The sequence below is a fragment of the Podarcis erhardii genome (genome assembly GCF_964252035.2).
Source record: "Podarcis erhardii genome assembly, chromosome: 9".
In the NCBI taxonomy this organism is placed as follows: Eukaryota; Metazoa; Chordata; class Lepidosauria; order Squamata; family Lacertidae; genus Podarcis; species Podarcis erhardii.
Genome location: NC_138512.1, coordinates 43,784,340 through 43,809,416, shown reverse-complemented (window position 1 = coordinate 43,809,416; position 25,077 = coordinate 43,784,340). Strand labels below are relative to the sequence as shown.

The following is a 25,077-nucleotide window of genomic DNA, read 5'->3' as shown; positions in this document are numbered from 1 at the left end:
CTTCCCAGCTAGTAGCAGACCTTTAGAAAATATAATCTGGAGAAGAGCTGGCAGAGCAGAGCGTACCGTTACACACACAACAGGGTAGCCAGTGGGAGGCTGGGGGTTTCCTTTGCTTTTAGCAGTGTCGTCATACAGCAAGAGAGAGACAACCTGGGGCACAGCTGGGAAAGTCACATCTGCCACACTGTCCATTTCTTCAATGTACACAATAGCTTTGTTCATCTGAAAGGAAAGGCAGAAAAGAAGGTTCCATCTGCAAGCATGCTGCTTCTACTTGTAAATGTTTATACTGCAACCTTTGCAAGATGGAGCAGAAAAGTTCCTTTCCACTGGAGTAAGGAAACATTTGGATTCACCCTATGTCTGTTACAAGTTATCTTTTTTTAAAATGCACTAAGCTAACTCATACAGGATACAATTTCCAAAACTTTTAATAAAAGCAAACAAACAGCCAGATGACACCAGATGGATGTTTGTATGTGAAAGAAGTTCTGCCACGAAACAGATAATGTTTGAGCACAGATTAGGCACATAATAAAAATAAGTATTTTTCATTGAGTGTTCAACTAGGTACGATTAGATTGTATTTGAACACACTTCTCAAATAGCACCTAGGGGGGAGGATTTTAAATCAGGTAAAAGGGAGAAGGATGAAACTTCCTTCAGTGTCACAGTTCTGTTTAGATTTGAGGTCCTGCGTATCTGATACCAAAGGTTTTTTTTAAAAAAACAGCAGACGACCTGATCCTAGGCTTCCAGTCTAGTTTAGTCCTCAAAATTGGCATCTAAGGAAGTCAAAAAACAGTGAGACTTTTATTTGTTGCTGTTTCTGAATCATCATGATCAAAAGCAATTGTGTCCACAACTAACCAAAAATGACCTAGTTCTTACCTGTGTCTCGGCTACCATATTCTCATCTGGTTTCAAGTGCACTGTGAATGCTTCACGCATTTCTCTCACTCCATCATACAAAACTTCAACCTCAACAAAGTGCTCTGTTTCTCCTTCTTTGAATTCAATATCTGAAATGAAATGAAGATATATTAAAGAAAGAACTAAACTTTCCCTCTCCAGTCATCAGCACAGTTAGGCTAGGTTCCGAAATGCAACAGTCTTGGCTCCTCACAAACCGTGTCAAACTCATGTTGGGCAGCTGACTGGCAGAAAACCAACTGCTAAAAACCAAGCAAAATACTAGTACAAATAGACTAGGGGTGCTCATTATTGTCAATGGAGGTTAGCAGTGGCTGAAGGCACCCTTTCTCAGTTTTGGCTGTTGTTCCAGATTCTGGACAGGGATCAGATGACCACAGGGATTCATGCACTGGTAACCTAAGGATTGGACTGTTGTAATACACACTATGTAGGGCTGCCCTTAAGGCTGGTCTGAAAGCTTTAGCTCAAGGGTAGGCAAACTAAGGCCCAGGGGCCGGATCCGGCCCAATTGCCTTCTAAATCTGGCCTGCGGACAGTCCGGGAATCAGCATGTTTTTATATGAGTAGAATGTGTCCTTTTATTTAAAATGTCCCTCTGGGTTATTTGTGGGGCATAGGAATTCGTTCATTTTAATTTTTTTTCAAAATATAGTCCGGCCCCCCACAGGGTCTGAGGGACAGTGGATTGGCCCCCTGCTGAAAAAGTTTGCTGGCCCCTGCTTTAGCTTGTGTAAAATGCAGCAGTTGGGTTGCTAATAGGAGCGGCCTACTCTGATTATGAAATTTCTCTGCTAAATAAGCAGCACTAGATGCCAATTTGCTACTGAGTCAAGCTTAAGTGTCTGTTGCTGAATTAAAAAAATATTTAACAATCTGGTCAGTGGAGGAAATACCTGCACCCATATAGGCCGCCCAGGCTACTGAAATTCTCAGGGCGATGCCCTCTTGGTTGTACCACAGCCTATGGAACTACCTCTGGTGGTGACCAACGGAAGAGAAGGCCTTAGCTATATTTTAATTTGTACTCAATTGAGCTGATTTATAATGTGTTTTTACTGATTTAAAATTATAATCTGCGTTCATATGAAAGGTGTGTGTGTGTGTGTGTGTGTAAATAAATAGCATTTACTGTAATTTTTCTAAGATTCAGAGGAAAGTCTCACCGTCAGACATTGGATTATAGTCTTCTCCAGAGGTGGCTGAACCATCTTTAGTATGGATTCTCACAATGGAAACTTTGGAACTGTCCCCCACACGCAAGACTGGAATCTTTACAACTGCAACCTCCCCAGGCTCTTGAGGTTCTTGAATGCTATATTTGATTTCGGAGAACTTAATCACTGGTTCTGCAAGAGAACTGAAAAACATCACTCTCTCCTATTTAAGAATTTTATTTATACATAGGCAGAATTGTCTGAAGGACACATGTAGGATTGTATCCTTAGTGCTTATAGGGCGTCTCTGGTGATAAACAAAAAATGTGCACACAAAGCCATCAAACCACACCAGAAAAAGAAAAGAAAAGCAATGAGCTGTCTGTCAGGACAGCAACAAAGAACACGGAAATAAAATTAATTCACCTATGCATCCTGCACCCCCTTTTCATTTTCTTGTTTTATCTTGTTTCAGCTATTGGATTAAGCTTTCTTTACATTTTAAAATCACCAATATTCACTTGGGAGAGTGTATGGGTATGGTTTTTTTAGTAACATGATATTTTTTCAACAAAAATTGATTGTACTACTGGGAACAATGCTACTTTTACACAAGCAATTAAAAAACAACTGTACTTGAATGCAGGGCATATGAGAAAATAAACTAATGCTTTGTTCCATTTAATCCCACACCTTTGATCTGACAATATGTAATGGGTACAAAGTGGCTCATAAACTCACTGTCTTCTTCATCTTTAATCTTCACCAAAGTTTCTTTTTGTTCCCCAACGGAGGCACCAAATGTTGAAGTGCTTTTAGGTGTTCCAAGCACCAGTCTGAACTCTTCCTCCTCTTCATAGATGGCATCATCTTCAAGGACCACCACACAGGGCTTCTCAATCTCTCCTGCAGGAGGCAAAACACCAGGTTAGTTGACATAAATATTTTGGGTAGCACCTACAATCTAACTCCACTTTCCAAATTAAATATATGCTGGCTCACGCATAGAACATTATCTTCCCCTCTTCTGATGCTGGTGTGTGTGTATGTGTGTGTGTGAATATTGAACATTAAGGACTACAGTAGAGGGGGAATTGCCCAGAATGTAATTCACTGGCTTCAGATTGCAGTCTCCCTTTGAAGCTCCTTTGAACCTTAAAAAAATGATTTAATATTTGTATGTTAATTTTCCAACAACAAAACTGAGCTGAATGTTTAATCTGAAGCAAGCACAACTGAATTCAATGGGATTTATTCCCTGGTATGTGCATGTATAGGATTGCAGACTTAGGGCCCCTTTAGACTAGCAGGGGTTTTGTGTGTGTAACATGTCACTAACACAACAGCAGTGCATTAGTAGTGGATTTATATTGGGCCACATAATTTTGCTTTCCTGGTTGTTCTGTGATGCTTCCTCAGTGCTGTCACATTATTGGCATCTGGAGGAGGGCTCTTGCAGTACAGCACAACAGGAGCAGGACAAAGCAACAACATTTGTGGTATAGGTTGCAGTTTTTCATCAGGAAGCTACAGAACATGCACCAACTGGAACTTGAAACTTTTGCAACTGCAAATTATCACTGAAAGAAGGATTTCGTCTAACTGCCCTGGTACAGATACTGTCACGAATGCACAATAAAAAAAGGAAGCCTGGAACAACCCATAGTTGCTACAAACTTTTGTCAGTTATAAATAAAAACAAGCCCTTTCATGATAAATTTTGAAAATGCAATAGCTTCCTTGCAAGGGAAACTCTCGCTTTCTAAGGATGAGACCTTACCTGGGAGGAAGACCACTACAGAGTCATCAGTGTTTGGTCTCTCTTCATAGTCCATCATAACCTGGGCAGAGCCTTGGCGGGTGTAGCAGCGGACTGTAGATTTATGATTAACATCACCACTACGGTAAATTATAGCTGCCAGTTGCCCATCTTTTTCATTCACTGTGTATACAGGTTCCTTGAATTGGACTTTGGGTACTAGTGGGGAGGAAAGCATTCCAGCATCATGAGTTAGTCTTTTTATATCTCGCTATGATCACCATATGATTCAGATTCATATGGGGCCATTTCACTGTAATTCATCACCTTTCTCTTACATTCATACTGGGGAAAAGTTAAAACGTTAAGTTCATATCAACAGTTACACAGGATTACTGATGTGCATATGTGTGTGCATAATATAATTAGGTGTGTGTGTGTGTGTGCTGGGAGTACGAATGTGGAAACCGCAGCAGTTCCTATACATGTTTACTTGGAAGTAAGCCACACTGTGGTCAATGGGACTTAATAAATGTGTTTGGGATTGCAGCCACAAACAACTTTCTCCTTAGTGAATTTTCTAGGCAATTGAAAGGTTGTAGAATCTAGAGTACTTACAATCAGTGATGGTATCATTGATGAAAATGGTGGTTTTGCTTGGTTCCCCAAGCACTGCATTCATGGGCATTCGTAGAACAAGTTCAAACTTTTCTGGTCCCTCAAGGACAGGCTGTCCTAAATCATCCAAGATGGTCACACGAAAAGTCTGCATATTTACACCAGGTACAAAATCCAGGTTTCGGCTGATGCCAACGTAATCAACTCCAGCTACATAAGAAGCAAGAGGGACTATTTTGAATCACATCCATTAGATTTTACAACTGTCTTATTAAATTAATATTTATTTTATTCATAGAATGATAGAATTGTAGAGTTGGAAGGGATCCCGAGGATCATCTAGTTCAACTCCCTGCTTTGCAGGAACCTCAACTAAATCATGCATGACAGGGGACCACCCAACATCTGCTTAAACAGGTACAAGGAGAGTCCATCACTTCTTGTGGATGTCTGTTCCACTGTCAAACAGCTCCTACCATCAGAAAAGTCTTCCTGATGAATCTCCTTTCTTGTATCTTGGAAGCCATTGATTTGGGTCTTACCCTCCAGAGCAGGAGAAAACAAGCTTGCTCCATCTTCCATCTTTTAGTTATTTGAAGATGGCCATGATATCTCCTCAGTCTCCTCTTTCTGAGGCTAACCATACCCAAATCTCTCAACAGTTCTTCATAGGGCTTGGTTCTAAGTGCTCACTGACCAGCCGTTTCATTATCTGTTCTAGGACATTTCCTGGAATCAACATTAAGCTGACTGGTTGGTCACCTGAGTCTTACCTGAGTCTTCTTTCACCCTGCTTTTGAAGATGGGGATAACATTTGCCTGCCTCCACTCTGCAGGTACCTCATCTATTTTCCAATAATTCTCAAAGATTATAGACAGAGGCTGATATTACATCTGCAAGCTCTTTAGTAGCTTTTAGTGCAGCTCATTAACAATTATTAACCATTACATTTATTTTTAGCAAATCAGATTTTTGTCTTATTGTTATTCTTAGGTTAGTTGGATTAAACCAATTAAATTCCTCAGTTGCACTCTAAAAATAAAAATATTAAGTTCTCTTATAGTTTTGCCCATAATTCCACACTCTGGAATCACAATGTCTGAAGGAAACTGTTGGGGAGTATTCTGGGCAGCTATTTATTGAAAATGTGTGCTGAGATTTTCCTGGGGAAATCTGCATATGTCTGAATAATGCACAATGCAAACGTATCTGGACTTAAAGATGACATCTGCACAGGGCAGAGATCAATGCTGAGATACAGCACATCAGTAATGCCTCTTGGAAAAATTAATTTCACCTTCTGCAGATAATGGTTCTGTTTTCCTGGAGCGCACAGTGACAGTGGCTGCTTTAGACAGGTCAGTTCCAGTTCTCCAAACACGAACTTCGATGTGGCCAGCACTCTCAGCCACATGATATTCTGTGTCACCAAAGTAAAAAGCAGGTTCTAGATGCAGAACATAAAAAGGAGAAAAGAGATAAGAGCTCATCAATTTCCCAAAAGACAGTGATCAGGTAACAAACATGTAACTTGCAAACAAATGAATCAACAGGGCAATCCTTTTAGGGAAATCTCTTGTAAGTAAAATGAGTTAGAACTACGCAACCAAAGGAACAAAATGATTTTTTAAAAAATGATTTTTGGCAATTAACAAAAAATGTTGCCAAAATAGAGTCCTTTATTTACTATACACATGGTATTATTCTTCATTCCTCAAAGTGAAAGACTTGCCTTTTATCAGGGTGAATCCCAAAAGTTACAAATCAGGTCAGGGAAAAGGCCAGAGTGAAAATGGGCTTAAGTAGTCACCCCATTGTTTAGTGTAAGAGATCAAACATCACAAGACTGAATGAAACTAGCACTAATTTAGCAGCTCAGCACATTAATTAGCTGGGCAGGTGGATGGGGAATGTCTTCGTTTTCAATTAAATGCAATTTCATTATACTTTGTCTGACGCAGTGAATACAGCAGCCTTTGGACTTAGTTTTTAAACTGATATTCTGCTTAGTTCCAATGCGGCCCTCAAGGCAGCTCCTCTATCTTCATACAGACAACAGTTGTGTCAGTCCTGCTTGAGAATGTTTACTTTGGTTTTCCTAGCCTGAAGCACTCTAAAAATCTTTAAAATTGATTTAACTGGTGATCAGGTAGTAAAAAATGAAGTATATATTTTGTAGGCAACAACAGCTCTGAAGTACTGGCCCAGTCACCCACAGAGAATGGATCTGGAAACAATAACTCTCTGTAAAGTCACACATTCACTTTTCATCTCACTCTGCTATGATTGCCTGGCTCGCACCTCAATATTTAGGCACATTTATGTACAAAGAGGGGATATATCCAGGGGTGGCAGCAGGGGGGACAAGACTGTGGACAAACCCACAGATACTGGACAACTGCAGGAGATGGAACGTCTCTTAGCCTAACCGTTTGCACAACACAGCACTTCACCATAGGCAGCTGGTTCAGCTGTGAGCTGACCACCCAGGAGACAATAATGGCAAAGAATGCCAAGCCAGCTCCTCACCAATTGGAGTTCGCTTGTCAGTAGATACTTAAATAAAACATGGGGAGGGGACACTTTCTCCAAACTTAGGGTGCTTCTTGACAGGAGATGAATACTACAAATGGGAGATGTCACCAATTATAACTGGCGACAGGCTTACTTTAAACTTAATTGGATTTTCTGAAGAAAACATAAATCTCGATTAAATGGGGGTGGGAATACAGGCTAGCAATTTGCTGCTTATTTTGTGTGTATGGTGATAAAAAACACAGCTCTAATCCCATAATAAACATACGTCTGGAAGCACACATAGTTAAAGGTTTATAAACCTGCTTCCATGGTTGATGCTTATATTCTTTACAGATCCAATAGATGCTCTTCCAGGCACAGTGATAATATTGGCTAGGTGGTAACAGCTGCCCGGACAAGAACCAGCAGCGTTCATAGAATCAAAGAGCTAGAAGGGACCCTGAGGGCCCTTTGATCCAATCCCCTGCAATGCAGGTATCTTTTGCCCAACACGGGGTTCAAACCCACCACCCTGAGATTGAGAGCCTCATGCTCTACCAAGTGAGCTATCCACAGGGCGCTGTGTAGCTGCCCCGTGTAGTCATCTGTCAACTTGACCCCACCCATCCAAGCTCAACATTGCACTCTCTTTGCTTGGACAGGGACCTTCTCTGAGCATCAAGGTCTTCCTGGTGTCCCCCACCAAACCCTGCATTCCTTGTCACTGACTGCTGACATTGTTCCTGAGATCCAATTCCTAGCTTGGTCACTCAGGTCTGACTTCTCATTCAGTTCTTGGCTTCTGGATCACCTCTGACAACTACTTTCAGCTCAGCCTTGACCCAAGTCATAATATGAGACAATCCAGTTCTCTCACAAAATGTATAAAGAAAATGTTCCTTACATCCTATCAGATCAGTGAGATCTGTCACATTGTGAAGATGGAAAGGGAAATACCTAAACTCTAATTGCAGACCTTACCTTATCAGCACACCTAAGTTTGCTGGTGGAATATAATACAGTCCCTGCCCAACAACGCTATGATTAGTGGTACTAACACATTCACAATATTAGTGCCAATTTGGGTGAGAAAAATACTACCAATTTGCCTCACTGGATATTTTGCCTATCTCCAAGTGTCTGCAATATTTAGCTTCCTGTGATTTAGCAAACCGAACAAGGGACAAAATAAGAAATTAGAGGCAAAGGAATTGCTAGTTTCAAACACTGATAAGCAGCTTCAAACCATGTTGCAAATTGCAATGAACAGCTGTTGGTATATAAATGTCTGTGTTTCTGTTGCTATGCACATATGCCGTGAGATATTTATGTTGCACATATTTTCATTTGTGCGGCCCTCGGCAATTAAGATCCATGCCATAAATACGTTTCAGAATAAATATATTTATATAAATATTTGTGGGCACAGGGCCAGATCCTGATCTCACTCTCAGATCATTCTCCCAAAGGGCAACTCCCTCCCAGCATTTGCATTAGTGTAACTGTAACGAAGCACCTGCACATAATATCTAAAGCTTATGAGTACAATGCCCTATTTTCAACCCCCACCCCCTGTGGTGTGCCAATCACGAGAGAGCCCAAGCCATAATAGGATATAATAGAAGAAGCACACAATCATAGAAGTGTAGAGTTTGAAGGGACCTTGAGGGCCATGTAAGTCGAACTTCCTGCAATGTAGGAATCTCAATTAGATCTTACATGACAGATGACCAGCCAACCTTGCAAGTGTGGTCAAGACAGCAATGATGCCGGAAAACCCCCCAGTTTATTTTGTTATGTTTATACTGTTTGTCCACCACAGCACTGCCACTGGTGCAACTTCTATTCCTTTTAGTGGGGCTGTCCTGGGACGCCCACTGTAAGCACCACTAGAAAACAGTGGCGGCTCAATAGCAACAGTTCCTGTTGCTTAAGTAATTAAGCACAAAGTGTGCATGCCTCAGTGTACAGTTTGTGCACAGAAACTAAAAAGAGCAGCGCGGGAGCCATTATATAGCATCCTCAACATTTTAATTAAATACAGTTACTCTTCCCATTCATACAAAAATTAATTAGGAGACTACTAAACAGACATGACTGGAGGCCTTCAGAACATGACCCTAGTCACGCCTCAGTTATTACAGGGATTTAATCACTTGTCTCTGAAATATAATCCACTCTTTCTAGATGGACCTAAACACACTGCCAGCAAGCTTTGAGGCGGAACCCACTAATAACTGGAAGAGAACAGAGGCCTATCTAACATATCTCCTTTTCTCTCTTGGCAAGACAACAACCCATGGAGCTGGAGCTACACCCCAGTCAGAAGAGAAAATATGTGCTTTTCTTGTTCTTCATTTTCCATCTCTACCAAGCAAAGCCAATAAAGCCAGGAAATTTTTACAATAAGGTAGTCCAGTAACAATGAAGTCAATTTTCTTATGGCAGTGAAATATTCCACATTAACTTCTTCTGCCCATGGTATCTCTAGAACAATCTTTCAAAGACAGGCCACAGCAAATAGGATAAATAATAAGAGCCTTTAGAGACTTTTCTCGCTCAACAATTTCCTTAAGTAGGTGGCCAGAATGTGAAACAATTGCCACTAATGCTTTAATGAGCACACATCCAATAGCAGAAATGGTGTCAGAAGGAGAAGAACAACAGACTGAGGTTGCTTTTGTAATTTAGCACTCACTCTTCTCCTCTGCCTCTAGCAAAGCTTGGGACTCTGCTATACAGCTACAAATGAAACATTTTAAGTGTGTTGCAAAGTGCATTATACAAACGTGACACTAGATGGTGATGGTGAGCTATGGGAAATTGAATATATTTTTCAAAACTTTTTTCAAAATCACATTTAAAAAAAAAAATCACAGCGTTTTATATATGTTTCTAGATTCCACCTTGGTTAGAAGGGAACACCTTTACAGAATCATAAACATTAACCCTATGCAAGATTTGATACTGCTTATATGCTTATATAAATATACAATGTTCTATTTTAATTTTTAAAACAAGCTATTTTAAACACATTTTCAAACATTTCTTTATGAGGAAATTTATCAGCAGATAACAATGTTTGTAAATTAAAAAGGGAAAAAACTGAAAAAGTTACACTGTTCTGAAATATGTGAGCTAATGAAGCAGCAACTATAACAAAGAAGGTAATGCCTTTCCCCTAAAATCCTTTTTTTTTACTTAGTATCATCCACAAATACATACAGTTTCTTAAGCTAACTCAGCACTTTTTTTATGGCAGTGAAATCTTTTGAGCCAGTGGTTAATTTAAAATCTATTTCTGTTTTCCTCAGAGAAGACTTTACGGTGTTTACTCAGGCTATCTGGATAACCTTGTTGTTCCCTTATTTAAAAACATAAGCACTGGACCCAAAACCTGTTCTACCTGCCATGCCACTTAAACATTCCTGTAGTAGAGAACCATGGTAAGATTTCCGCTTCCTTATAAAATCACAAGTTGTTTGCATCTCTGTCTTCAAAGCGCATTACCGTACAACTGGATCCTTTGTTCAGCTACACATGATCAGAAGGCATGCTTCTGAAGAACAAGAAAATAACACAGAACCCACAGTTTACTACTAGTGTATGATCAAGGGCTTGCTGCAAATGCCATACTATTCAGCCGTATCTAGAAAACCAAGATCAAAGGATTGGCTTTTTGTCTTGACTACCTGTTTATGAAGCTTTTTAAAAAAAGGAATCATCAACAGCTTGCACCTGTGATGTTACAGATCAGCAGGTCACTGATTACCTTTTGAAATTCAATTTAAGCATTTCCTTTATCAAGCACATGTCTTACTTAAAAGAATTTAATGCGGAGCATTCATGAATATACTGACAGAACCTTTGGTTTGCTGTCCTTGCAATAGCATGAATCTGCCTCACCAATACGCAGAACTCCAGTTGGATCAAGTATTTATACAGGTATACCTCATTTTATTTCACACCACTTTACTGCTCTTCAAAAATATTGCGGGTTTTTTTTAAAAAACAAAAAAAAACAAAAACAAATTGAAGGACTTGGAGACAAGATGCAGAAACCTGTCCTTGCTGCAAAGCAACTCCTGCTGCACCTTATAAGGACATGGGCGCAGCTGCAGGCAAGACGCTGCATCAGAAAAAGATTATGACTTGCTGAAGGCTCAGGTGATGGTTAGCATTTTTAGCATTAAAGCGTTTTTTAAAATTAAGGTATGTACATTGTTTTTGTAAAACGTAATGCTATTGCACATTTAACAGACCACAGTATAATGTAAACATAACTTTGATATGCAATGGGAAACAAACAAACAAAAATGTGTTACTTGCTTAATTGCATTATTTGCTTTATTGCAGTGGCATGAAGCGAACTCACAATATATCTGAGGTATGCCTGTATTGACTTTAGCCTAGACACCTGTAGCTTACTCTACTTTCTGGCCCCATCAACTGTTCATCAGGGACAAATGGAGACCCTTGCATGCAGCCCATACAATTGATACTCATGGTTTCCTGACCAGTTTTTTAGACTCTTGACCTGCAATATACCCATTAGGCTGGGGAAGGAGGTGGCAGGGAGAGAAGCTAAATGGTGCATACTGTACAAAGGTGTAAAACTTGCTGTGTGCTTTCCCCTCCTGCAGGTCAAGCCCAGATTTCCACCACCTTTGGGAGTGGGGTGCAATGAATCATGATTCAGCAGCCTGTTTTGATCATTCTTGATACTTTAGAAATGTTTAAAAAAACATTGCACGTGCATTTATAAAATCAAATGTATATTCATGACTTTAAGAAAAAAGGAATAACACTTGTAGTATGTTTATAATATCACTGATTTCTTGTCAACCTTCACAATGCAGAACCAGTTTCTGCTGTGAACACACAAAAGTGGCTTCCCCTGAGATCTGTCCAGGAGAGCAGGTTGGCAGCACATCGCTCTCAGAGTCCGGAATCCACGTCCTTCCACAGTCTAATGCCCAACAGTGTCAGTTGCTGCACATTGTCAAAATGAAAGACGACAACAAAACTCAAAGAAACTAGGACTTAAAGAGTGCTCCCTAACTTAAAAAACCAATGCCATGCTATATATACCAATAGCAAACACATTCTCCAAGTGTGAGTCTTCATGCAGCTCAAACATCATCACCCACATGCAAGAGGAAGGTATCATGAGGGTATAAAGTTTGAAGAAGTACAAAAAAATTGTTTGAACAAAAACCCTAAATGGGTGGTGGGAGATTGCAGCTTATTCCTCACAGGGCTTCAGTTCCCAGCAACCTTAACAAATTATGGTTCCCCGGTTTCAGGGGTGTGAGAGTTAAAAGTACGGTGTGTGCACGCAGCCATTTCTCACTTTTGTGTTGATCCCCATAAGGAGGCATTAGATGCTTGGAAACAGGATAAATTTTGGGATCTTGGGAGCGACTGCTGCCATTGTTCAGAGCTCCTTTCCCTGCATTCAGCTGCTCTCAATTTGAAATGCATTGAAATGGCATAATAGGATCAGTGGCAATACTGAACAGCCCAGTTTAACAATTCGGTGTTAATAATTGATAGAGATCTCACATCTGAATTTCCATATGATTTCCTACTTAGATGTCAAGGTCCATCAGATCCAAATATACTGTTTTCCTGCCCAGATAGAGCAAAGAAACATGATATTCCAAGCATTTTAATCTTCACTTTAAATTTAGTTTTTATTCAAGGTTGGGTTTTTTTTAACCACTTAATATTATCTCTTTCAAGCTCTAATACCAGATTTACAGAAAGGAAATACTATGTATAATTACTTTATTGTTGAGTGAATGACAGATGGGTATCAGATAGTGATCTCTCTGAATTACAGTATTGTCTTCTCTCAGAACAATTTTCTTCTCTCCCTCAGCCACCACTCAGACACCATGTGGAAATAATTGCAGTTCTATAGCTTTCTCTCCTTCAATAAACCTTAGAACATTAGTTAGGTGACAACAGCTGAATTTATTTCTCTTTCTGTCGCAGAACTGATATGCCCAGGAAAAAGATCAAGCCATACACAGTTTTGTAGATTTCACTAACACGACGCAGCACAAATATTTTACAGTGGATATTTTAGAAATAATTTTATAAGCAAATACAGTTTTTAAAATATAAAATAATGCAAAGGCAATTTACAGCGACACTTAACCTTCAAGGTCTGGTGCCTTTGTGGGATGGTGACTGCTTCGCACCATGATCCAGTGTGGAACATGGCAGAAGGTGTTTTCCCAGGCCGGAGCGACTCCAAACTGGCCTCACGCTGGCCTGGGAAGTGGATGCTAGCCTGTCCAACATCTGGCCAATCACAGCCAGACTGGATGCAGGGCTCTACCCAGGGGGCGGTCCCAACTGAGCCAAAAGGTTTCACTCTAGTCCGCTTCTGGGGTATTTAAACCTGGCCTGCCTCAATAATGAAAAGGTAATTAACAATGTTCATTCATTGTTCCTCCTTGTGCCAGCCAGTTTTTGTCAACCTGGTACCTACTCTCATCAGCCCCCAACTGCATGGAACCAGGTCAACAAAGGCTGGACTTGACTCTAACACAAAGAAGAAAACTGCAGTGAACTTGGTAAACAATACCTCTAGTGGAATGTATATTTATACTACTTTAAACACTCTTAACGTTTATTTTACTGACAATATCTGTGCACAAATCTCATCATAATGAATTTGTAAAATGCCACCGCCACAAAAAAATCTGTGGTAAATACTTTATGATAAATTTCTGTAATTATCTATAAACATTGCCATGAGATAAATTTTTCCTTATCCAAAGTTCTGCTCTCTTTTCTAACACCGCCTAATCTGTCAAGCTGATAATTATATTCTGTTGTTCAGTTTTCCAACTTAATTATCCAATTTAAATTATTTTCCCTCTGTTTTCAACACTGACATGCAAGACTAATTTGCAGATCACACTAAACTATGTTTAGCAAGATGTGCACAAGCAGGAATTGAGCTGCCCTGACTTCAGGGCTCATGTCCCCACCCATTCACAGTGAGGAGGAGGACTTTGGCAGTTTTAAGTTTCACTTTTAAGGTTGGATTGTTGTGTTGTTCAGGTCAGGGATTGTGGTTGACAACAAACAAGCCAGTTTCAGAAACCACAGTTTGAAGTTTTGAAAGTGACCAGAGTTTGTTTCAAACCAAGATGCCTTGTCCAGATGACATTTCAAGTTGAGATTCAGAGGAAGAGAAAAGCTGCTCAAGGTTTCTCCCAACTGCATGAGGCTCCAAGGCATGCTGTGACTACTTCATGTGTCACTAAACCATGGTTTAGAAAGATGTGCAAACTGAGAATGGCAATTAAGTACCAAGGACAAAGTGGGCAGCCTTACTTCCTCTACAACATAAAGTATGCTAATTTATAACATCTCTGTTTTGTAACATTATTATTCAATCTCCAATTGCCCTTTTTTAACAAAAGAAAACAAAAACCTCTTCAGTTTCCAGACTCATTCATTTGATTACTATATAGCTGACATAAATCTTATTCCCAATCTTTGCTGTTTTTATGTTTGAAATTACATGCAAGTGGGGGGGGAAACCTACTTTCTAGTCTGAATTATAATGGCATGAATAGTATGCATAATTAATTTAATCTTCCTTTGAGATTTGCCAAACACATGTCATTTCTTAGCTGGATATGTTGGAACACCTTAGGAAGATGTGCACAACTTGAATACTAATTTGATTTGTCTAATTTTTCATTTATCACTCATTAAAATCTTCTGCCACTATTAATTTTCCCTCCCTCCACTTATCTGAATTTCTAACTAATCTCTCTGTTACTTTGTGCGTGAACAGACTAATTTTCACATCTTTTTTTAGCAGTGAAAATGTACCCTTCATGAAGTCCTTTACTTGAAAGATCTATCTAACAACTCTTACCATAAGTAAAAAAAATAATCAAAGTTTTCTCCTTTTAAAGAAAATGTGATGTGGGAAAGGTACGATAAGTACAGATAAACCTTTTGCTGCAAGTTTTGGATAATAAAAAGGGCTACTGCTACTCTATGCTTTGATATGCATTTCTGAAATGTTATTACTATATATTTGGGTTACTTCCTATTTCCAACCCTTTAACAGTCTTGATATCTTCATTTGCGTTCGGTCTAACACAATACATAAGCAAATCTTCCAAGTATGCTAGCATATTGCCACTTTCCATACTTCTAATCCAAATATCATTTCCTAGTTTTGTACCTTATCCCCTGTTCCTTTTCCCATATAAGATTTTTTTCAAGTAGCCTGAAGGTCTCATCTAAATTTTCCTGTTTTAGCTTCAGTTGTTTTTAACCTTTCGTCTTCTATATTGCTTACCTACTATTTCAACATTTTAACTATAGCAGCAATATGTCCTCAATCCTTGTTAGTCTATTACCGAATTTATTTTCTGTTCCTTCTATTGTCTTCATGCTCCCTCCCCAATGCACTCACGTAGCTCCACACTCCAAAATGAAAGAAGCTTTTTCATGTTTGTCCAACATGGCTCAGAACTGCTGGAGTTCCCCTGCAAATGTCTGCACTCAGAAGATTCCTCTCCAAAGAAAATCCTACATGCCAAATAGGTTTTTTTAAGAATACAGTAATCCAGAAAACACTTGTAAGCGCTTTTAACAGTCGCCTCACTTTAAGCAAAGCACTGAAACCCACAGCTGGTCAGCTGAACTACTTACATGCTTAATACTGTGCACAAATGAAACAGAAGACAGACAGCTCTATGCCAAAGTCAGACAAGCAGACTATCCTGACGCCAAATCAAGTTGAGATAAGAAACACACTGTGGAACATTAGTTATTGTGCCCATTAATGCCGTTAGTTTTGAGACAAGTACACAGCATGGGAAGCTGCTTCATCTGTTGTTGCCAAGTGGACTTTTCAGGAAGTCAAGGAAACCCTGGCCTTCAAAGTCTGGGAAAGAAAGTAATTCTCTTCTTTTCACAATGGCTTAATTCCCTCTTTATTCCTCTTTCCTGTTAAGCAAGATAGGATAAAGAAGCAGGGATGCAATGCAAGTGGAAAATATAATGGCCTTTGGACAAGTTCTGTCTAGTTAAAAGGCCATTATGGCTTGATTAACTCCACTCACTGGGGATTTCTCTGGCCCATTCTCTTCCTTTCTCCACTGAGGAAACAAAAATATTGTCTTTCAGCCTATTTGTTTGCTAGTATCTGTCCCAAGTCCTTGAATTTCTGGAGAGTATGCAATCAGCATTTGATCAAAAAGTTGTTTTCTAGTTTGAATTAACACCAGAATGTCATTTAAAACCAAGTGGTAGGTTTTGATATTTTCACAGAGAAAGTCGGCCTCAAAATATTTATTGTTCAAGGAAGTTAAGTGCCCATCATTTAATGGGCACTGCTGAGAGTCTCGCGGGGGGATGAGTACACTCACACCTATTAAAAGAATAAATGCACTGTTCCTGATCTTACACATTAGATATTACACAAAGCCTGCTCAGAGTGTTGATAATGAAAAAGGATTAACTCATTGTTTTGTAAAGACCTGAATTTAAAAGCCTTCTTTCATAACAAGAACCAGTTCTGTATTCTTACGAAATCCTTTTACAAACCTCTGGCATTATGGCACACTGACCAACTTTTTAACCTGCATAAATTTGCATTTTTAATTGACACTGCACAGACATGAACGTACGTCTCATCTTTTAAAACACACATCAGCTCGGGGTTCATATGACTTATTGTGTTGTATTCAGGGTTCCTCCCATGCTGGGATCCAGCAGAAGCCTCTGCTGAAGAAAGGAGGGAGGAGGCGACTGCCATTAATTCCTCCCTCCTCTTGCACTATCTACAAACAACTTTTCAGGGGCCACAAGTCATTGCATGGGGAAGGAGGAGTTAGCAAAAGTTGTCCCCCCCGCCCCCCGCTTTCTGCAACTCACAGAACCCTAAAGCCAACCAATTGTAAATGCGTCTCAGACAGGAGTTGTCTGGAAATTTCATTTTGTAATAGGAAAAGAAAAGGATTCTTATAACCTGATCTTCAATGCAGCCGCTTTGAAGTAAGCGGAATATAGAAATGATGAAGGGTGCTTACTTCCATAAGTGTGCACAGCTGCAACATTACAGAAATCCAAATTAAAAAGCAACAAGTCCAGGCAACATATTGTTATCATTGGGTTGGATACAGTCGAGGTTAGTTTCACATATGTCCCATTCTTCTGAATGGGAACTGAAATCATGACTATCATTTCACGCTGCTTCCAATAAGGCCTTAGGTTCAACTCACAATCCAGATCTAACCCATTTTGTTTCCATAGAATATAGCATATAATTCTATCTAAAATGCGGAATTTTCTAAGTGGGATGTTTAGAACTTATATGACAATGCTTTTTTAAAGTCCATTATTAACTTAAGAAGTAGTAGCTACTACATTTTACCATAGCCTACTTCTAAGAGAAAGCAAGGGGTTATTCAGGAACAAGGAACAGCTTACTGAAATACTTGACTAGGGCCTCAATCCTGATCATAGCTAAAATAAGTAAAAGGTGAAAAATGCACTTAGTACTATAAAGTTTGATGAAGCAGGTCTCTGATGTGGACCTTTCTACTCACCATCATCTCTGTCAGCCAAAATGGTTACTTTGGTGCTGGGGAATTCCGTTCCAATTTGTCCGCCCATTGGCATACTTAATGTGACATTGAAAGTTTCATCTTCCTCATAAAGCGAATCATCAATAATGATGACACGGCAGGTTTTCTCCGTCTCATCCTTGTCAAAGCGAATGAGGCTAGTATGGTCTTCAGGACGAGAAATGTAGTCTGAGTAAGACAAGACAGTGGAGGGAATCGTGCCTGTGGCAGATCCTAAAAAAGAGGGTGGCAAAGGAATGAAAAGCATTAGAATGATGAGAACAATAACTTTGAGCAGCAGAATATTAAATCATCCTTTCCCTTCCAACTCCAATCTTCAGTTTTTTCTAAAAAATAAAAACCCCACTAGTTATGAGCCTAAAAAACCCCTCATTCTCTCTGCTTAATATGAATGACATGATCATGACTTTTCATAATGTGCCAGTTTCCTGCTCTCCACAGCTATGGTTCATCCCCCAAGCAACTATTTTGGCTGGTTTCAGGGGCTTATCAATGCTGCCCAGACTACTTGTGGGGCAGGCCAGTGGCCGCCATGGACTGGGAATGGGGAGGAGCTTCTCATGAGCTCTTGTGAGGGCAACTACATATCATGTAGCTCACTGGGCTCTCACAAAGCAGCAGGGTGGTGGAAACCTTTGAAAGGACCAGCCACCATCCTTTTCATCTTTGTTCCTTCTATCCTTGGGCAGAGGTAAACTTGGATTTCTTGCATTTGCAAACTGTGGAGCCTTTCCTGTAGTTTTACCATTTTCCTTGCTTCTAGCAAACAATGTTTGCAGGAAAATATGGCCACAGTAGATGCCTGGTCTCGTGGAATTAACCATAAGAAGAGCTCTTAATCATAGAAGGGTTTCTCTGTTCTTCTTTTGGTTTCCAAACATTCATCAGTTGACAGTCAACTTTTCTTCTGCAACTATGAATGCTGAAATTCTTACAAGTCAAACATGTTCTTTTCCAAGTTAGAAATTACACTCACTGAAATTACAGGCAGGATCAGTCACAAGGACGAAAATTGCAATAGGGAAAGCAGTCAAATTCTGCACTAGTTACCATTTATCTTTTAAGGTATGCATTAAATTTGCTATGAACACCTCTCCCCACCAGAAAATCTGGCTGTGTGTAGCACAGTACTGTATAACAAAATCAATCTGTGTATGAGATCAAGTGTAGTTTTTCACTAAAAGGTTCATAGTTTGAACAACATAAATTATTTTCTTGTCACTGCTTGCTGTATGTCTTAATATCTTCAACTTAATAGCCACAATAGCAAATGAATTGGCTTCACCAAAATTATCATTATCTTGCGGAAAGATATATTAGTCTTTGAAATACTTTTTTACATGCACCACTGCTCTACCAAGTCACATTATGCTTACCATCAGTGAAGCTGCAGATGTACAATCAAAGGTATTTGTGTGTACTATTATATACACATTTCAACTTTCCCCTGAAGCAGCCACATGTAGCAAGATTCAAACATTGTTGTAATAGAATTAAATTCATTGTAAAAGCTATAAATCTGTGTATCTGGTACACAATGTAGTACCTTGAAAAGAAAAAAAAATCCTCCACCCCCATCACACTTCTAAAGCACATTGAAATGTGTTTTAAATGTATGATATGTAGACAGCCAAAGACAAAAATCTAGAGGGTTTTCACAAGCCATTTAAGACTCAATTCAAAAAGAGTCATAGAATCATAGAATCATAGAGTTGGAAGAGACCACAAGGGCCATCGAGTCCAACCCCCTGCCAAGCAGGAAACACCATCAGAAGAAGAGCACTCCTGACATATGGTTGTCAAGCCTCTGCTTAAAGACCTCCAAAGAAGGAGAATCCTCTTTAAAACCAATTTGGAATATTTGAATATTTGCTTTCAAAATCATATTCTGTTAAATTATTCTTCTGCTGAAGGGGTGCAAGGGCCCCTTCTAACATTCGGTAGGTGGCAAACAAGACAGTCACCTCAATCCAGCATGATGGGCTGGGACAGTGCTGCTCACCTTACTGCCAGTTGCCTGCATCACTGCTGCATACTGGGATGAAATGGGGGAGCAGGGAGGTAGTGGTGAGGCTGGGATGGTGCAAATGCACTAGGAGGAGACAACTGGCTCTGTTAGTGCATTTTCAACACACAAACCTCCCTGGCCTCCCTCTATCCCAGTATGCAGAAGCAACACAGGTGATTGCCAGGTCAGGTAAGCCCTGGGGGCCCACCCTGGGGCCTGTTACTGAGGATACTGATCTCTGAGCAGTAGGGACTCAACTTATGGAACACCCTGCACATAAATATAAATATTTTATATTTTAGGTGCCAAACCAAAACTGCTTTACTCTGCTGGAAATTTATTAGGATGGCTGCTTTGCTGTTATATTATCACTTTTTCAGTTTTAAGCTGGATTTTACAGTTTAATATTTTATTGACTCTGGTATTGGTATTTAGTTTTTCCACTCAGTAAGAGGGATAAAAGTTATTTTAAATATATCTTTCACAAACAGTTTGCTAAAAATAAAATGTTAATACTTTAAATATATATTTCCAGTACATGCAATATTCCTGAATTATAGTTTGAGCCCTGTACAAAGAGACTGATATTCAAATCTCAAACTGCAGTGTTTATATCATACCCAAAATAGAGGATCGGTCAAATAAGGTTATCATATATGCTCAAGTGACATGATATACTCAAGTGAAACTATTCTATAGCCTGTTTGAAGATAGTGTGTGTTGTGCTGTCAAAAGTGGGTCTTTGGGGCTTTTGACTCATTTTACTTAGGAACTGAGGGTATAGAGCAACAATTAGGATCACTGCACAAATGTGTGGTAGCAAAATGCTTAGTTTTGTTAAAGCCAGAGAATGTTGGCAGCTTACAAGGCTGCAAAATTCCAAACCACCCTTGAAGATTTTCTGTGCGCCAGTAAACAACAAAACGTGGAGTATGGGAAGAGCAAATGGCATTAAGGCTCTGTAATAACTCACTGATTAAATAACATATGAACTTTGAATTCTTGACTTTCAAAAAGATTCCTGCAAGGCACTAAGGTTATTTTTTTAAGAAAGAAAGAAAGAAAGAAAGAAAGAAAGAAAGAAAGAAAGAAAGAAAGAACCCAAACAAAGACTGGCAACACAGAAGCAAAAGACTTAAAAAAGAAAACTTTGGGAATCCCAAATGCAGGAAACCCAGTACTTCACTTCCATTTTCATGCTCCCAGACCATGCAGGTTGTGGCTCTCCGAAGCTGATCAGCTGTTAGAGGACTTCCTTGGTAGAAAATAATAGAGCCTCATCATTAATGAGGGTCAACAAACTACATGCAATGTTGAAAATGGATGAATGCATTATTATTGTAAAAGCTATTTATTTGTTTGTTCATCTGTTTGTTCAACAGGCTGTTAGACCACTTTTTAGGCAAAGCATGCCCCTCATTAAAATACTGTATCCAATAGAAAATTCCATCCAAGCTGCATAAACTAGCATACTATACAGTAAAAGGAAAAATAACCCTGATAGGTCTAAAAGACAACATCCAATTTACAGACCTTAAGTAGCCCTCAAGGGTCATGATAAAAAAGCATATATCCTAAAGGCCCATTTAAATTTTTTTTTTTGGGGGGGGGGAGCCTTGCCTGCTCTCACTTGGATTTGAATTCCATTATTTGGGGAGCACCACTGAAAAGGCTCGATTTCATTACACACCAACCTAATTGTAATTTAAAGGCAGGCATCTCAACAGGGCTGCAGAAGCACATCTTAAGGTATGGACAGCATGATATGGCTGAAGGTGGTTCTTAAGGTAAGCTGGTCCTAAACCATTTAGGGCTTTAATGGTCTTCATCTGCACTTTGAATTGGGCCTGAAAATGTACTGACAACTGGTGCAGCTGGCTCAGTACTTGTGTGACACACTCTGCCTGCTGCGCTCAAACCAGTAGGCAAGTGGCAGAATTCTCCACTAGCTGAAATTTCCAAACTATCTTCATAGGTGGCATGACATACAATGCGTAACAGAAGTATAGCCTGGAAGTCACTGGAGCACTTACAACAGAAGCAAGATTCAACATCTTCAGATAGGGTCATTGCTGGCATGCAGTTGAAGATGGCAGAAAGCACCCCTAGACGCCACCTGTGCTTCTGCAGTTAGCACCATGTCTGAAATCACACCCAAGCTGTGAACCTGGACTTTCAGGGAAAGTGCAAACCCACCTCAGACCAAGTAAACACCTCCAGCCTCGTGCAATAGAATGTTCTCCTCATCTCTCTTCCCTCTAAATCTGTTATGGGGGCTGCTCCAACCCTCTGGAGAAAATCCGGTGGTTGGGAGGGACAACATGTGTGATGGCAGGAGATAATTACCCTGCATAAGCTGAATCCATTCTGCTTTTGGAATTATTTAGTTCAATACCACTCACAGTATTTGGGCAGGGTGGGCACATGTGTGGAAATCATGGAAGAACATTCTATCATTTAAGCTCCCGCTTGGAATCTGAAGTGGCAGAGCCAAGATACAAGTTTTCATTCTCAATGAGAAAGAAGCCAACATCACTTCTGCCATATATGAAAACCCTAGGTGACAAAGGCTTCTTAGGTGTACTCTCTCACAGACACATTTTTGTTTATTTTTAAGTAGAAGCTCTCCTGCACTACATGAGAAGCTGTTTTCTCTCAAGTGTCACAAGGCAGTTTCCAATGGGGTACAAGGGAATTAAATGCGCCACTGTGACACAGACTTCAAATGCGTCTTATACTGACAATGAGGGGACAAACTTCAAGCCTCATTATAGGTGTGACATAAATATAATTCTGTTACAATAATAAAAGAAATGTTTGCTTTTCTCTGAGCTCGAATGGAAGGTTCTTCATCTGGTCTCCCCTACCCACCCTGCCCCCGTTGGCTCACTGTAAGAGAATGTGGCCATTAGCAAATCCTAATCTAGAAGTTAGCCCTTATCTTTGGTGTGGGGGCCAGGAAGCTGCCTCATATAAACTAAGATGCTTTCCCTACAATCTGTTGAAGAGCAGCACGTACTTTAAAAAAAATCCATTCCTCAACCACCCTCATTCCCAAATCTTATGTGGAGGCATATTTTTTATCTTTTGCATTTGGGGAGCACAAAATGTTGGGCAAGAAATGGCAGGAATGTAAAGAAGAATGGTTATCTCTTGAAAGGGCAAATATACAAAGAAAGGAATTTATCTGAAGCAGTGGGTTTTCTTTTCAATTAAAGTAGAATTTAGACTAAGGCACTTAAAAACCAAACTTTGTTGTTGCTGATATTAGCTCTGTCCTGTTGGTTTTATCATGTACTGTTGTTTTATGCTATATTTAGGTTTCATGCTTTTAACTTTTATGCAAGTTGTTCCACTGTTAGAAAACCAAATAACTTTCATTATTAGACAGTATATATAGAAAATAGATTAATAAAAATACTGGGTTGTATTGCCTCCAACAAACTCATCCTGTTAGTGCAAAGACTTCCACTTTCACAGACTCCTGTCCTTACACCTCCCCCTACATCTGCTCTGGAGGGCTGGGGGCACCCAAACAATAAATTCGGGGGGGGGGTGCTCAATGGAAGAAGGGCTATTCCATTGCACAAGCAGAAGTCCTTGCATGAATGGAACAGCTCTGTTGAATACAGCCCCACAGATAGTACAGCCCAGTGCCCGTTTGCTCAGACATAAATGCAGATTACTTCTAAGCACATGAGTTTAGGCGTACTTGGAATTAAGTGCCATTGACTCAAGTGCAACTTCTCTAGTTTGAACTGGTCTCAAAGTCCCAGTTACAAATTCTTAAATGGGTCATCCTGATATTTATAGAGAAGTAATGCAAGCTCAATATACACAGCATATAAAAAGATCCACTCCTTTTTTGACTGCATTCCATTCACAGAATCCATAATTGGTGCCGGGTGGGGTGGGGGGGACAGCACAACCCTTCCAAAATGTTTCGGAAAAGTCTTTTTTATAATTATTTTAATTTTTTTTAAACATATATTTCCATACATAACATCTAATACACAAAAGTAAATAAAACTTTTGGCTGCTTAAGCCTGTGACTTCCTTCCTCCCCGACTGAAGGCTTTCAAACCTATTCTCTAAATACTGCATTCTCCTATATTTCTTAATACTATTAAATCTCATAAATATTAAATCAGCTATAATTAATAAGTAGTAGTTTTAACCTTACAAAACTTCTTGTAACCCTTCGGAAGGGTCTTGACCCGACAAACAGCTGTCCAGACCTTCAGGTTCCTCTCACAGTGACCGTTTAGAAATCTACTGTGCTTTTCAAGAGAAATTGCAATATAAAAAGGAGACCTCCAGTGCAATCCTGTCTGTCTACTCCTAAGTAAGCCTCACTGAGTTTAACAGGATTTACTCGCTAAGTGTGCATACGACTGCAGCCTGCATGACCTGCTATCAATCAGCAAGCTTACACTCTCAGCACTATCTCTATAAAGGCCACCAAGCAACCCCAGCATAAAAGTCTGCAATGGCAAAGCAATCTAATCTCTGTAAAAAGTGGCTATGGACCTGTTTTTTTAAATGCTTTCATCTTCCTATTACATCCCACAGCTGTGCTAGCATACTTAACATCCGAAACTGACCAACAGCTGTCATGCTTCACCGAAACAACTTGACTAGCTGTCTAACCCATGGGGCATAAATCTTTCAGCACGTGCATCATGCAAAAAGGGAGTGCTTCCTAATAAGGAAACTAGAAATTTTAAAAAAAAATCACCTAGCATATATTTTCCACCAGCTCTCCCACAAAGATATGAATAAGCGGAACAAAAAAAAACCCATAACGAATATCCAAAGAATATTATACTTGAACACCCAGCATAAGTTTTTGCATATATTTTATATCACTTGTACTTAGCATGTAGCAGTTCACTTTCAAAATAATTATTTTATAAGTCATTTTACAACTACATGAGTAGCTGAGCCCATGACCAAACTATTATCTCAGCATAAATCCCACGGAGTTCTGTGGGCCTTAAGCAAGTGCAGGACTGCAGTTTGAGTGAAATATACAGATAACTGGATTTGATATCCCGCTTTATCACTACCCAAAGGAGTCTCAAAGCGGCTAACATTCTCCTTTCCCTTCCTCCCCCACAACAAACACTCTGTGAGGTGAGTGAGGCTGAGAGACTTCAGAGAAGTGTGACTGGCCCAAGGTCACCCAGCAGCTGCATGTGGAGGAGCAGGGAATCGAACCCAGTTCACCAGATTACGAGTCCACCGCTCTTAACCACTACACCACACTGGCTCCCTTTTTTCTTTAAATTCTTGTGGGAAAAAATTCTTGTAGGAATTTATTTTTTTATTAAATTATTATCCCACCTTTCCTCATAAAGGGGTCCAGGGCTGCAATAACAAGTAGTAAAACATTTTTTAAAAATTAAGCACCTAAGATATTTGATCTAAATATTTTAAGGAAA

General features: G+C 39.6%; 1 protein-coding gene across 2 annotated transcripts in view; it reads right to left on the bottom strand.

Moving 5' to 3' along the window:
* Positions 1-25,077, bottom strand: part of FREM3 (FRAS1 related extracellular matrix 3) — an 82,249-nt gene that overhangs the window by 17,609 nt on the left and 39,563 nt on the right. The window contains exons 6-13 of one of the 2 annotated variants that reach the window (XM_081876065.1): positions 17,587-17,838; positions 5,769-5,918; positions 4,471-4,680; positions 3,874-4,071; positions 2,835-2,999; positions 2,103-2,285; positions 895-1,025; positions 67-225 (exon numbers count right to left, since the gene is read on the bottom strand). In XM_081876065.1, the coding sequence (XP_081732191.1) occupies positions 67-225; positions 895-1,025; positions 2,103-2,285; positions 2,835-2,999; positions 3,874-4,071; positions 4,471-4,680; positions 5,769-5,918; positions 17,587-17,838 (1,448 nt within the window). Of the gene's footprint in view, positions 1-66; positions 226-894; positions 1,026-2,102; positions 2,297-2,834; positions 3,000-3,873; positions 4,072-4,470; positions 4,681-5,768; positions 5,919-17,586; positions 17,839-25,077 lie in introns of those variants that run through there. The other variant, XM_081876066.1, reaches the window with a different exon arrangement.